Source organism: Pseudorca crassidens, chromosome 15 (genome assembly GCF_039906515.1).
Source record: "Pseudorca crassidens isolate mPseCra1 chromosome 15, mPseCra1.hap1, whole genome shotgun sequence".
Lineage (NCBI taxonomy): Eukaryota > Metazoa > Chordata > Mammalia > Artiodactyla > Delphinidae > Pseudorca > Pseudorca crassidens.
The window spans coordinates 37,466,974-37,478,695 of record NC_090310.1 but is presented as its reverse complement, the minus strand read 5'-3'; the positions used below and the strand labels follow the sequence as shown (position 1 = coordinate 37,478,695).

Here is an 11,722-nt window from a genome sequence, read left to right as displayed (position 1 = left end):
TCACCTCCTCAAGGAGGCCTCCCAGATTTACCATGCCCTGTTCATGGCCCCCATCACAGTTTGTACCTGAACATTTATTAGTGTGACTCTTTTTTGTTTGTTTGGTTTTGTTTTTTCCGTCTTGACCACTGGACTATGAGCTGAGGAGGTCACGGACGGACAAATCTTGCTCCTTGCACAGACCAGTGCCTACAACAGTGCTTAGAACAGATTAGGCACTACACAAATATTTGCAGAATGAATTAATGTACATATGGAAGCAGAGGTATCCCTGAGGCCACTCCCGACGTGGGTTTAACCTCTTCAAGTAGGCTGTAGGATTCGGGGCGGGGTGCGGGGGAGAGAGGCTGCTCGGTACTCTCGGGAGCCCAGAGACGCACCTCCTCCTTTGCAGGCACGGCCCTGCCCCGCGTTGCCAGGCGCCCGTTGCCATGGCGCCGGTCGCCAAAGTGGAACCCGTGGACCCCCAGCACCAACAGCACGCCCTCTGTGCGCTCACGGCCCAGCTGGGCGCTCCCCCAACTGAGGGCACAGAGCCGCGGGCACGCGGGACGGTCAGAGCGGAGCAATGGGGGCATCGAAGACCGTAACACGGACGTGGCCGAGGCCGCAGCCCGAGGCCGCGGCACGGCCAGGGCGCGTCTTCCACAGCACGCTGCTCTTCTACTGGAGGAGGCTGGAGCGCAGACACGGACGACGCAGGTCGGGCACAGGCCGTGGAACGAGGCCCAGGGGCGCGGCCAGGACTCGGGCCTCCGGTTCCGCGCACACCCCTACCCGGGTCTCCGACGCGTCCTTAGTCCGGACCCCTGTCTCTGCCGCTTCCCGGGCGCAGACCAATGCCCCCAGCCCCGCCTCCATGCCGGATACCGCCCCGGGCCCCGCCCCCACCCCCGGCCCCGGCTCAGCCCCAGCGCCCGCGCCCGCGGCGCGCGCGCCCGGCTCCTGTGGCCGCGCCCTGGCGGCGGCGCGCGCGCTGGCCTGGAGGCCAACTTGGAAGCCCATCTGGAGGCCGACCTGGCCCGGCAGGCATTGCGCGGGCAACATGGCGGCGCCCGGCGAGCGGGGGAGTTTCGGCGGTGGGAACCTATTCTCCTTCCTACCCGGCGGCGCGCGCTCCGAGGTGATGGACGACCTGGTGACGGACGCGCGCGGCCGGGGCGCGGGGCGGAGAGATTCCGCCTCTTCGGCCCGGACGCCATCCCAGGCGCCGGCCTCCGATTCTCAGGTCGCCGAGGACGCCTCCCGGAGGCTGCCCTGCCGGGCCTGCGTGGACTTCAAGTCGTGGATGCGGACACAGCAGAAGGTGCAGATGCGGGGGGGCGCCACCTCCCCTCAGAGGCCCGCGAGCCCTGCTGACTCCTAGCCCCGGCCCCCACACCTTGTTCTCAAGCACCCCGGGCCGACTTCCCAAGGCCCAGGCCGAGCGTTCCCACAGGCCCTAAGCCTGAGAGACTTTGCCTCCCGGGTTTGGCTGTTCCTAAACCTTGCCCCCAAGGTAGCCCAGGCCTTTCGGCTCTTAGCCACATGTGGGCTGGATCGGCCTCAGGACTTGTGTCTCCAGTCAGCGGGCCTGCGGCTGGTGGGGGAAAAAGGGGAGCTTTGTAGGTTTCTGGTTGGGGAAAACCGAACTGACCCTTATCGGCCTCCTTCCGCAGCGGGACAGCAAGTTTAGGGAAGATTGTCCTCCGGATCGCGAGGAACTGGGCCGCCACAGCTGGTCTGTCCTCCATACCCTGGCGGCCTACTATCCCGACCTGCCCACCCCAGAACAGCAGCAAGATATGGCTCAGTTCATACATTTATTTTCCAAGTTTTACCCGTGTGAGGAGTGTGCTGAAGACATAAGGAAAAGGTAAGTTGTGTCTGCACAGTCTGCAGGCAGCAGAGCATCCCACCTGGAGCCTGGGCCTGGGGCCCCTGGCTGATGTCATAAAGGGGAGCCTAGAGAAATAAGATGCAGAGGTGGCAGAGGGTTGCTGAGAGCAGGGACCACCAACAGAGAAGGGATTGGATCATCTGAGCCATCTTCTTTCTCCTCAAAGGCCAAGCTGTTTGGGGCTGCTGCTGGGTACTGCTTCTTTCTGCAGCCACAAGGCTCCCAGGGAGGGCTTCCCTCATGAGATCCCTTGCTTAGCACTGATGGAGGCTCTGGCAGGTTTCGGAGGACTCCACTTTGCCTAACTTCTGGAGCAGAACTGCCAATTTCAAGACCTTGGGAACTCATTGCTGTTGCTTCCAGGAGCCACCTTTTCTTCACTGGGGAGCCCAAGAACTGTTGTTTGGCACCCATGGCATTTCTGGGCTGGATGTGGGGGGCAGGGCAGCCCTTGCTGTTTGAAGCCTGGGCATTTAGAACAAGGTCTCTTGCTGAGCTGATGTAGCAGGGCCACAGGTGCTAAGAAACAGATCTGTTTTTCAGTTTTGCCTTTATGCCAACCCCACCCCTTCCACACACTGCCTGGGGCCAGGGACGCTGGGGTGAGGATTCCTGATTGTTACCAGGTTGTAAAGTTGAGGCCTCTGCCTCAATGTCTTGCCCAGGGCTTTTGCCAGGGTTTGCAAAGCTCCCGAGGTGAGGGTTTGAGCAGGCCTAGGAGTCCACCAGGCCTTGCTGCTGCAGGGTCTGCCCCCTTCTGGGAATTCAGAGCATGAGGGCACTTCCGGGTGTAGCTCACAGCAGTGCCCCAGCTCTCCTCCCTGAATTGAGCAGGCAAGGATCTGGTGGGGCGGGGACAGTGGGAGCACTGCCTGCCATCCTTCTCCTTGTGCTCCCCCACACGCAGGATATGCAGGAACCAGCCAGACACTCGCACTCGGGCCTGCTTCACCCAGTGGCTATGCCGCCTGCACAACGAGGTGAACCGCAAGCTAGGCAAGCCGGACTTCAACTGCTCGCTGGTGGACGAGCGTTGGCGCGACGGCTGGAAGGACGGCTCCTGTGACTAGAGGGCAGCCAGAGCCTGTAGGCGGCCTGGCCAGAGAGGGTGGGGCTTATTAAAGTGCGTGTCAGAGCCAAAGCCTGCCTTGTCTCAGTTGGGTGGTCCCCAGACGCTACCCGTGGAGCCCTTTCCCTCTCAGGTTCTGAGTGTAAGTGGGGGTACCCGTTGCAGGCACCCCGATGGCCTCCTCCTCAACCCGCGCCCCGTGGTGCTGCAGGTGAAGGAGGCAGGAGCAGCCTAGGCTGTCCCTTCCTTAGGATTTGGCCTCCCGCCCACTTGACACCCTGCTGCCTACTTCCCCGCACAGGAAGGTGACAGGCCTGGCTGGGCTCCCCTGTCTCGCCCCTCCGGACCAGGCAACTGTCTCCCCATCTTGTAGCTAGGGACAGCTAGGGGTACAACAGGGACGGTAGCTGCAGAGGCTGTGTGCCATTTGCACTTCAGGAAAGAGGCCTGGGGGCTGAGCTCTGCTGTGCGCCTTCTGTCTGGCTCATGGTCTCACAGAGCCGTCCCAGGCCTGTCAGAGGAGGCTCCGTGGAGCTTGAGACCAAAAATAAAATGCTGGAGAAGTGACTGAAGACCTGGCCTCAGTGTGTTTTGTGCTGGGATTTGCAACGATGGACAGGGCCTGCCCTCATCCCTCTGTGGTCTCCTGCTTCCTCCTATCTGGGTTCTGGCTCCTTAGGAAGAGGGAGCAGTTCCAAGGCAAGGGTGGGCCAGGATGTTCCAGGAACACCAAGGAGGCTGAGTTGCTGGAGCCAAGGGAGGATCAGAGAGGTGAGGGGAGGTCACATGGCAGGAGGTCCTCAAGGCCCCAGCAAGGATGTGGTTTTAACACCCAGCTCCCATGGAACATAGTGGAGGATTTGAAGCAGAGGAACGGCAAAATGTGACTTTTGAAAGGTCCCTCTGGCTGTTGAGCTGGAATGAGGCAGGTGTGGGCGAGAGGAGGGGGGGCAGATAACCCTGTGGCAGCCGAGAGGGAAGCTCGCCCCAGGATGAGTGGGAGGCCTCACTGGCTACACTCTGAAGGTGGAGCCCAAGGTGGCTGTGGGGTTCTGGCCGCTGGAAGGAGGGAGTTGCCCAGTGTATCAGTGAGATGCAGAAGGCTGTGAGTGGAGCAGGTTTGGGGGTGACCTGGACCCAGGTTTTGGGCCTTCACACACCCTCTCAGCCACACCTGCTCCCAGGCACTGGCTCCCAGCTGGAATGGCCCAGCAACAGTGCGCCGTACCCCTGTGGTTGTACAGCTCTCACCTCTCCCCATAGTGTCTCAGCTCCTCCCTGGGCAGGGGCCAACCTTTGGCACAGCCTCCTTGGCATCTTTACCCCACTGGCCCCACGGGGGTGCTGGCTTCCTCAGGGGCTGCCCAAGGGGCCAGGTTACATAAAGAAATAGGAGGCAGGGAGCAACCAGCAGAGAAGTCACTGCTCTTTCCTCCTACAGATGGACGTCCCCAGCACAGGGCTTGTCTCTGGCCTTTCCCGAGTCACCTGTGCGCTGGGAGCCAGCAAAGCTGTGGTCAGCTCAGGAGCACGCCGTCCATGTTTGCTCTCCCTCCTTCCCTGCCTCACTTAACTTTTTCCCTAACTCTGGCTTCCCCAAAGTTTCACCTCCCAATAAAACTCTTTAACTTTGCCACAGATTCTGTTTTCCAGGGTATCCAGGCTAAGATGAGTGGGACTGTAGTTCAAGGGAAAATTCTGGCTCAAGTTGTTAGCATGGAGACCAAGACAGTGAGCATAGAGCAGGGAGAAGAGCCCCAGGACCATGCCCTGGGACCCCTAAGGCTCAAAGGTCACAGATGGAACAAGAGATAACAAGAAAGAGATAACAAGAAAGGGCCCATGAAGTAGGTGGAACACGAGGAGAGGGTGACATCACAAGTATTCCTAGGAGGATGGGGACAGGATGGCAGTGGCTGCATTGCCCCTGGGACTAAAGGGAGCAGTGATAGCTGGAGGGGAAGTGGGCTCAGGAATGGAGCAGGTTTAGGCACTGATGTAAATGATCAAGTAAAAGGGGGAAATGAATGATGCATGAGACAGAGAGGAAACTGTCACTGACAGGGGAGAGGTGATAGGATTGGATGCAGTGTCATGGAGTCAACTAGTGGGTGGCACTTCTGACCACACCTGCCCTGGCTCAGTAGGGATCTGGATTTGAATCCCAGCTCTTCACTTTCTAAGTGTGATGAAGGAACTCAACCAGTCTGCCTTTTGTTCGTTTAAATTTATTTATTTATTTATTTATTTTTTATTTATCTACGGCTGCGTTGGGTCCTCGCTGTGCACAGGCTTTCTTTTAGTTGTGGTGAGCGGGGGCTATTCTTCATTGCAATGCGTGGGCTTCTCATTGCAGTGGCTTCTCTTGTGGAGCACGGGCTCCAGGCACACGGGCTTCAGTAGTTGTGGCTCGCGGGCTTAGTTGCTCCGTGGCATGTGGGATCTTCCCAGACCAGGGCTCGAACCCGTGACCCCTGCATTGGCAGGCGGATTCTTAACCATTGCGCCACCGGGGAGCCCTTTTTTTTTTTTTTTTTTAATTTGGCCAACTGTGCAGCTTGCAAGATCCTAGTTACCCGACCATGGATCAAACCCGGGCCCTCCGCAGTGAAAGCGTGAGTCCTAACCACTGGACCACCAGGGAATTCCCACTTGCCTATTTACCATCTGAAGAATGGCAGTAAAACAGTCCCTGCCTCCACAGGTCGTGGTGAAACACCTGGCACTGTAAATGCTCAACAAATGCAGACTTTCCTCAATGTCCTAGACAGAAACAGGAGTCATCTGGGCCCCTGCCAGGCTGGCCTGGAAGGAACATGCAGGAAGGGACCTTGTCTAACCTGGAGCTGGGCCATCTGTGGCGAAGACCCAGCGGGGGTGCTGGGAAGCTAGGTACCCACTCTTCCAACTCCCCATCTCTGATGCTTCTCCCCACTCCTCGGCCCAAAACTAAATATGTCAGCAGAAAGTCAGTTGGGGAGACCCAGGAGTGTGCAGGGCTCAGTGAGCACCCTCGGAATGACAACATCCAACCACAGGAAAAGAGCAGAGATGCCCCAACTCCCACCCATGTGTGCCTCTGGGCTCTGCCTGCCTGGACAAGTGCCCCTGAGGGCAGAGGCCATCCTCCCTCCCTGTTAGGGAGGATAGAATGTGAAGGAGAAGCTAGGGTGCAGTGGGAAGTCATGGGAAAGGCCCCAGTAACCTCCCTCTGGTCTATGGGGACCAGAGGCAGGAAGCTGGGTTCCCTTTCCCTGAGGGCTGGGGGAGACGCTGGAGCCCTTGGACCTGTTACCTCCTTAGGCACTCAGGAAAGGGCCCTGTACAGAGGAGTGGGGTCATGTCGGTCTGTCCACCCACGTGGCTACGGCAAAGGCTGAGCCCAGTGTCCACCTGCCCTGCTGACTCCTGACTACTTGTGAGTGGCCGTGGGGGACTCAGCCCCTTGACCCCGCCTCCTGATGGGGACCTGGCGGATGGTCTCCATCTCGGACCCTGGTCTTGCGGTGAGAGTGGGTGGGGTGGGGTGGAAGGTGGGCAAGGTGGAGGGAGGTGAGTGCTCCAGCCCTGCGCGCGTGGACCAGAGGGAGGGGTGTAGGCTCGGTCCCGCCCCGCGCGCCCCCGCCGCGGCCGGCGCGCACTCCCGGAAGGCGGCGACGGCAGCGGCAGCACTGGCAGCATCGGCAGCAGCCCCGGGCGGCCTCGGGTGGGGTCGGCCCGACGGACAGAAGGACAGAGGGCGCCGGGGACACGCGGCCCGCCCGGGCTGGCCATGGAGGGAGCCTCGTTCGGCGCGGGACGCGCAGGGGCCACCCTGGACCCTGTGAGCTTCGCGCGGCGGCCCCAGACCCTGCTGCGGATCGCGTCCTGGGTGAGTGGCCCCGGCCCAAGCCCCGCCCCGATACCCCGTCCCACTTCGCCTCGCCTCCCTCATCCCTATCACCTGCCTCTAGCCCCCTTCCTCATCCTTGCCGGCCCCTCCCCCGCCGGCCGCAGGTTGGGGTGACGTCACCGGGCAGGGCGCGCCCACCTGCGGGCGGGGGAGGGGCCGGCGGCGACAGCCGGGTACCTTGAGAGGTCACTGCCCGCCGCACCCACCTCTCAATTCTTCCTTAGGTCTAACTTAATCCCCTTCCTCAGCCCTCGCTCGGTTTTTCATGTGCTTACACCCTGGAAGCGGGCACAGGGGTGGGGGCGGGATTCGCGGAGGGGCTTGAGCGCTCAGCCTCAGCACGAGTAAGGGCTACCGGAGCCAAGAGAATCAGGCAGAGCCTACCCCCTACTTCTGCACGCACATCCTCCTGGCTCCTTCGAAGGGAGCTGGCCATTCCCAGGCCCCCCAGTTGCAGTTGTGAGTTGGGGGGTGTGCTCTGGGAATCCTCTGAGTGGGGCAGCTGGAAGGGGCTCTACACTGAGAAGGCTTCCTGGAGGTGGTGTGGGAGGGGCAGATTTAGAGGCAGCCTAGCCTACTGGGGCAACCTTAGGCCCAGTGGCCTGCTCCTCCTTCCCATCCCTCCAGGCAGGAGAGATGGAAGGTGGAATGCTGAGTTCTGGGTTTTGTCCACCTGGTGGTGGCTGGTGGTGGCACATACTCACCTGTGTTCCAGGAGGGCGGTGCCCAGAGTGGGGCAGGGGCCCTTGGGTGGAGTGACTGGCCAGACCAGGAAGTAGGGACCCTACGTTCTAGTCCCAGCTTTGACCTGATTTGTGGACCAACCTGTGGGTACGTGTCCATATCTTGCACCTTGGTTTCACTCTTGACTAAGTCTCTAGGAGCTGGGGCTGGAAAGGAGAGAAATGAAGTTGAAATTAGAGGTCTTTTTTTTAGAAATATAGGGCTGCCCAGAGCTCAAAGAGCAGCTTCTGGTTTAAAAGGACTGTGGTCCACACTCCTTTGCCTTCCAGCCCTCGTGGGCACAGGGCACTGAGGTTTGACTGAACCCCAGAGGTCAACAGTGTCGCCTTTTAAGCCCAAGCATGTATGGATGGTGTTAATTAGCCACAGTCATGTGGGGCCATCATCCCTGGAGTGCCCACAAAGTGCAGGATGGTGGGTGGGTATTATTCCTGTCCCCAGCACCCCATGAGTTGTGCCTGCTACATTTGGCATGCTAAGAAATGAGGCTGTACAGCTCCCAAATGCTGAGGGTAGGTTCCACTCAGGTCCTGGCTGACAGCTCTGTGCAGCTGACCTTCTGCTGCCTGCCCCCCCCCCATACTCCCACCCTTCTTGCCTGACTCCACATCTACTTCCCCTAGCCCTGCTGACTCAGGCCTGGGGATCACTGGTCCAGGTGAAAGCTCATGTTCCCACACTCTGGAGTGGGCCATGGGGGACACTACGGGCTCCACAAGATACAGAGGACCCAGCTTGAATGTCAGCCCTGGCTTTTATCAACCATGCAACCCTCCACAAGGCACTTCACTTGTTGGAGCCCCGATTTCCCCATCTACAAAGAGGATAAGAGCAGTGGCACTCTTGTGGTTGTTTGGGAGGATTCCATGAGCAAACACATGTAGCCATTTTACGCACAGTGCCTGGGCACAGTTGATGCTCACTAAATGGTATGTTTTGTCCATACTTACTAAACTTGAGGTAGATATTAAGGGAGGGGGTCCCCGAAGACCCCCACCCAGAGATAGATCCTGTGCTGCAGGGGAACGCAGGGACACTCCCGAGGGCATGGGCACTCACGGTGGGCTAGGAGACCTCGGGCCTCGACCAGGAAGGGGCCATCGCAGGGCCTTGAGCGCTCCCACCGCCCACAGGTGTTCTCCATCGCCGTCTTCGGGCCCATAGTCAACGAGGGCTACGTGAACGCCGACAGCGGCCCGGAGCTGCGCTGCGTCTTCAACGGCAACGCGGGTGCCTGCCGCTTCGGCGTCGCGCTCGGCCTTGGGGCCTTCTTCGCCTGCGCCGCGTTCCTGCTGCTCGACGTGCGCTTCCAGCAGATCAGCAGCGTCCGCGACCGTCGCCGCGCGGTGCTGCTGGACCTGGGCTTCTCAGGTAGGCGGGGCCGTGAGGGGCAGGGCCTGGGGGAGCGCGCGGGGCTTCTCGGGTGGGCGGAGTCGGAAGGGCGGGCTTCGGGGCGGGGCCAGAGGGAGCGCGTAGATTCTCAGCCGATTGGGGCGGGGACAGGTCCGGGCGGGGCGGGAGTGGGCGGGACAGGTCGGCTTCTCGGTCTGCGGATTCTCCTTCCCGGCAGAGCTGGGCCGGGCGTCTCGGTGCAGCATCCCTTGACCTGCCCGCCCACCTGCCCGCAGGGCTCTGGTCCTTCCTGTGGTTCGTGGGCTTTTGTTTCCTCACCAACCAGTGGCAGCGCACGGCTCCCGGGCCGGGCACGACGCAGGCGGCAGACGCGGCGCGGGCCGCCATTGCCTTCAGCTTCTTCTCCATCCTCAGCTGGGTGAGTGCGGCCGGCGGCCTGCGGCCGGCAGGGACTGGGGCCAGGTAAGGGTCGGGGCAGGGTCGGCCCTGGCTGACCCCGGACTCCCCCTCAGGCGGCGCTTACCGTGAAGGCCCTGCAGCGGTTCCGTCTGGGCACCGACATGTCGCTCTTTGCCACCGAACAGCTGGGTGCTGGGGCGGGCCAGACCTACCCAGGCTACCCAGTGGGCAGCGGTGTGGAGGGCACCGAGACCTACCAGAGCCCGCCCTTCACCGAGACTCTGGACACCAGCCCCAGAGGGTACCAGGTTCCTGCCTACTAGTGGCCAGCAGGCCCAGACCAAGGCACAAAGGCTGCCCCACCAATGCAGGATCGAAGGCTTCCTGGGACCTCCCTCAGGTCCTCCTGGCCCAGCAGCAACGTGTGGATGCTGTGGTCCATCTGGGGCCAAGAGAGGGTAGCCTCCAGGGTGCCTGGGCCGTTCCCCCCAAGTTCCTCCAGTCCCTTTAGTCCCCAGCCCAGGGCCAGAGGTCCTGAGGAGAGAACAGCACAGCCTTGGGCACGTGTCCTTCAGCCTCCAGTGGACCAGCCTAGGCAGTGGGCCATTCCCCTCATGAGCCAGCCAGGCAGGGCTCACCTGTACACTCTGGTGTCAGGGGTCCAGCTGCCCTCCATAGCCAGATGCAGGGGCTGCCCTGGACTGGGGGTGACTGGGGGAAGGGACACCACCCTCACCCCGTGGCCACTGTTCCCCATCCCCTGTCCCTGTGGGTAGTGGTGGTCCTTGCTCTGTCCTGGTGGTTCACCCTGTAGGGCCATGTGCTCTGTCTGGAGCCTCCCTCCATTTCCTCTTACAGGCTCACTAGAGTAGCCCAGCCCTGTCGATGTTGTGATTGTGGTCAAGTCTTCAGGTTTCACCTCGTAGTTCCCCACAAGCAGCCCCTCTTTTCTGTGGCCCCAGCTCCGGCCCTTACCTGCCTTGGCCCAGGCCCTTGCTGGGGTGCGGGCAGCTCTGGCCAGGAAAGCACAACATGGCTGTAGGCCTGGGCATCAGCCCTCTCCCAGCCCTTCAGTAAGACCTTGCCCAAGGGAGGCTCCAGACATCTGGGTGCCCAGCAGGACACACCCCTCACGAGGAGAGAGGCCTAGAGGCTTCACCTTCCCACCATGCCCTGGAGACAGCCATTCCCCGCAAACCCCTTTACCTCGGCTCCCTGGACTAGTCCCTCAGCTCCCCACACTGCACCCCATTTTAAGGCCCAGCCCAAGGTTGGGGGTCCCTTTGCATAGCTGAGTACTCATGCATTGCTCAAAGCTGGCTTTTCACATTAAGTCAATACCAAATGTGGTTGCCACATTACATTTTTACAGACAGTCGCCTCCCTCTGGAGTTGCAGTTGAGTGACAACCCTGTACATTGTAGCATAGACCAATTATTTGTGGATATTTAAGTGAACATGTTTACAATTTTTGTATATATGAGTCTCTCCCTCCCTCTTCTGAAAGAACAATCTGTGATTGTGTATTTTCAGTGTCCCATGTTCCAACTGCAGCTTCTTTACAATAAAGACTGTAAATGAGTTTACTGTGGCCCAGACACTCTTGGAATCCTTTCTACTCCTGCCCCTCCAGTGCCAGAGGTTGGGACCTGAGGGGCACCAGGGCCAAGAATCCAGAAAGGGGCACAGGGAGGTGGAGACCAGGCTGATGCCCATGTTCTGGAGAGTGCTGGGGAAAGCAGTTGTGATTTCTCCAGATGTCTGCTTCTTACCGCCTTCTGCTCCTGGGAGACCACCATGTGTACCATGCAGCATCCAGAGCCACATTCCCTGGCCAACTCCCCTTTGGAGATTTCCCCAGCTTGGTCTTGTTTACTTTTGAATTTGTCTATTGGGATTCTTATCTCAGTTACTTTTTCATTTCTGACTTATTGGTTAATAACATTCTGGTTGAATGAAGCAGGTAAGAGCTGGAGCTGGAATGCTGGCTTGGCCGTGTTCAGGCTTGGTCTTTCTGGGCAAGTCTCTCAGCTTGTCTGTGCCTCAGGCTCCCCTTCCGGAAAAGGAAAATAGTAGTTGCCATCATCAAAGGAGGAAAATAGTAGTTGCCATCATCAAAGGTGCGGGAAGGGTTAACGTAAACGTGTGTGTGTGTGTGTGTGTGTGTGTGTGTGTGTGTGTGTGTGTGTGTGTGTGTGTGTGTGTGTGTGTGTGTGTGTGTGTCTTTAAGAATTGGTATTTTCAGTATTGTTAATGAGATAGCTCATCTTCCAGGTTACTCTTTGGGGGTGCTGCTTGTGCTCAGGTCTGCAAAGAGGGCATCAGCTATGAGGGGCTTCTCCGGTGTGGTGGGGAATGCAGGTGGCCTCTAGGCAGTCCCATGGAG

The 11,722-nt window shown here is 59.7% G+C and overlaps 2 protein-coding genes and 1 long non-coding RNA gene across 5 annotated transcripts; 2 read left to right on the top strand and 1 right to left on the bottom strand.

The window, feature by feature from the left end:
* Window positions 1–955: 955 nt before the first annotated feature.
* On the top strand, window positions 956–6,479 carry GFER (growth factor, augmenter of liver regeneration). 2 transcript variants are annotated; one of them, XM_067707027.1, is made up of 3 exons: window positions 956–1,306; window positions 1,659–1,855; window positions 6,252–6,479. In XM_067707027.1, exons 1-3 carry the CDS (start codon window positions 1,046–1,048, stop codon window positions 6,358–6,360), a joined length of 567 nt encoding a protein of 188 aa, XP_067563128.1. In that variant the 5' UTR covers window positions 956–1,045; the 3' UTR covers window positions 6,361–6,479. The 2 variants fall into 2 exon arrangements, with proteins under 2 accessions (XP_067563128.1, XP_067563127.1); XM_067707026.1 differs by lacking the exon at window positions 6,252–6,479 and adding an exon at window positions 2,787–3,520 and having other exon boundaries at window positions 974–1,306.
* On the bottom strand, window positions 5,171–8,780 carry LOC137207311 (uncharacterized). 2 transcript variants are annotated; one of them, XR_010935031.1, is made up of 3 exons: window positions 8,644–8,780; window positions 7,545–7,730; window positions 5,171–5,422 (listed from the first exon to the last, which is right to left on the bottom strand). It is a non-coding gene; the product is annotated as an uncharacterized lncRNA (long non-coding RNA). The 2 variants fall into 2 exon arrangements; XR_010935030.1 differs by having other exon boundaries at window positions 7,666–7,730.
* On the top strand, window positions 6,580–10,927 carry SYNGR3 (synaptogyrin 3). The gene is made up of 4 exons (XM_067707028.1): window positions 6,580–6,819; window positions 8,718–8,955; window positions 9,213–9,355; window positions 9,450–10,927. The coding sequence occupies exons 1-4, from the start codon at window positions 6,721–6,723 to the stop codon at window positions 9,657–9,659; spliced, it is 690 nt and encodes a 229-aa protein (XP_067563129.1). The 5' UTR covers window positions 6,580–6,720; the 3' UTR covers window positions 9,660–10,927.
* Window positions 10,928–11,722: the final 795 nt, after the last annotated feature.

Excerpts from the sequence above, each read along its gene's own strand:
- SYNGR3 (XM_067707028.1), top strand. The coding sequence starts at position 6,721 with ATGGAGGGAGCCTCGTTCGGCGCGGGACGCGCAGGGGCCACCCTGGAC. Across the intron at positions 6,820-8,717 it reads TGCTGCGGATCGCGTCCTGG|GTGTTCTCCATCGCCGTCTT; the intron begins GTGAGTGGCCCC and ends CACCGCCCACAG. Across the intron at positions 9,356-9,449 it reads TCTTCTCCATCCTCAGCTGG|GCGGCGCTTACCGTGAAGGC; the intron begins GTGAGTGCGGCC and ends ACTCCCCCTCAG.
- GFER (XM_067707026.1), top strand. The coding sequence starts at position 1,046 with ATGGCGGCGCCCGGCGAGCGGGGGAGTTTCGGCGGTGGGAACCTATTC. Across the intron at positions 1,307-1,658 it reads GGATGCGGACACAGCAGAAG|CGGGACAGCAAGTTTAGGGA; the intron begins GTGCAGATGCGG and ends CTCCTTCCGCAG. Across the intron at positions 1,856-2,786 it reads GCTGAAGACATAAGGAAAAG|GATATGCAGGAACCAGCCAG; the intron begins GTAAGTTGTGTC and ends CCCCACACGCAG.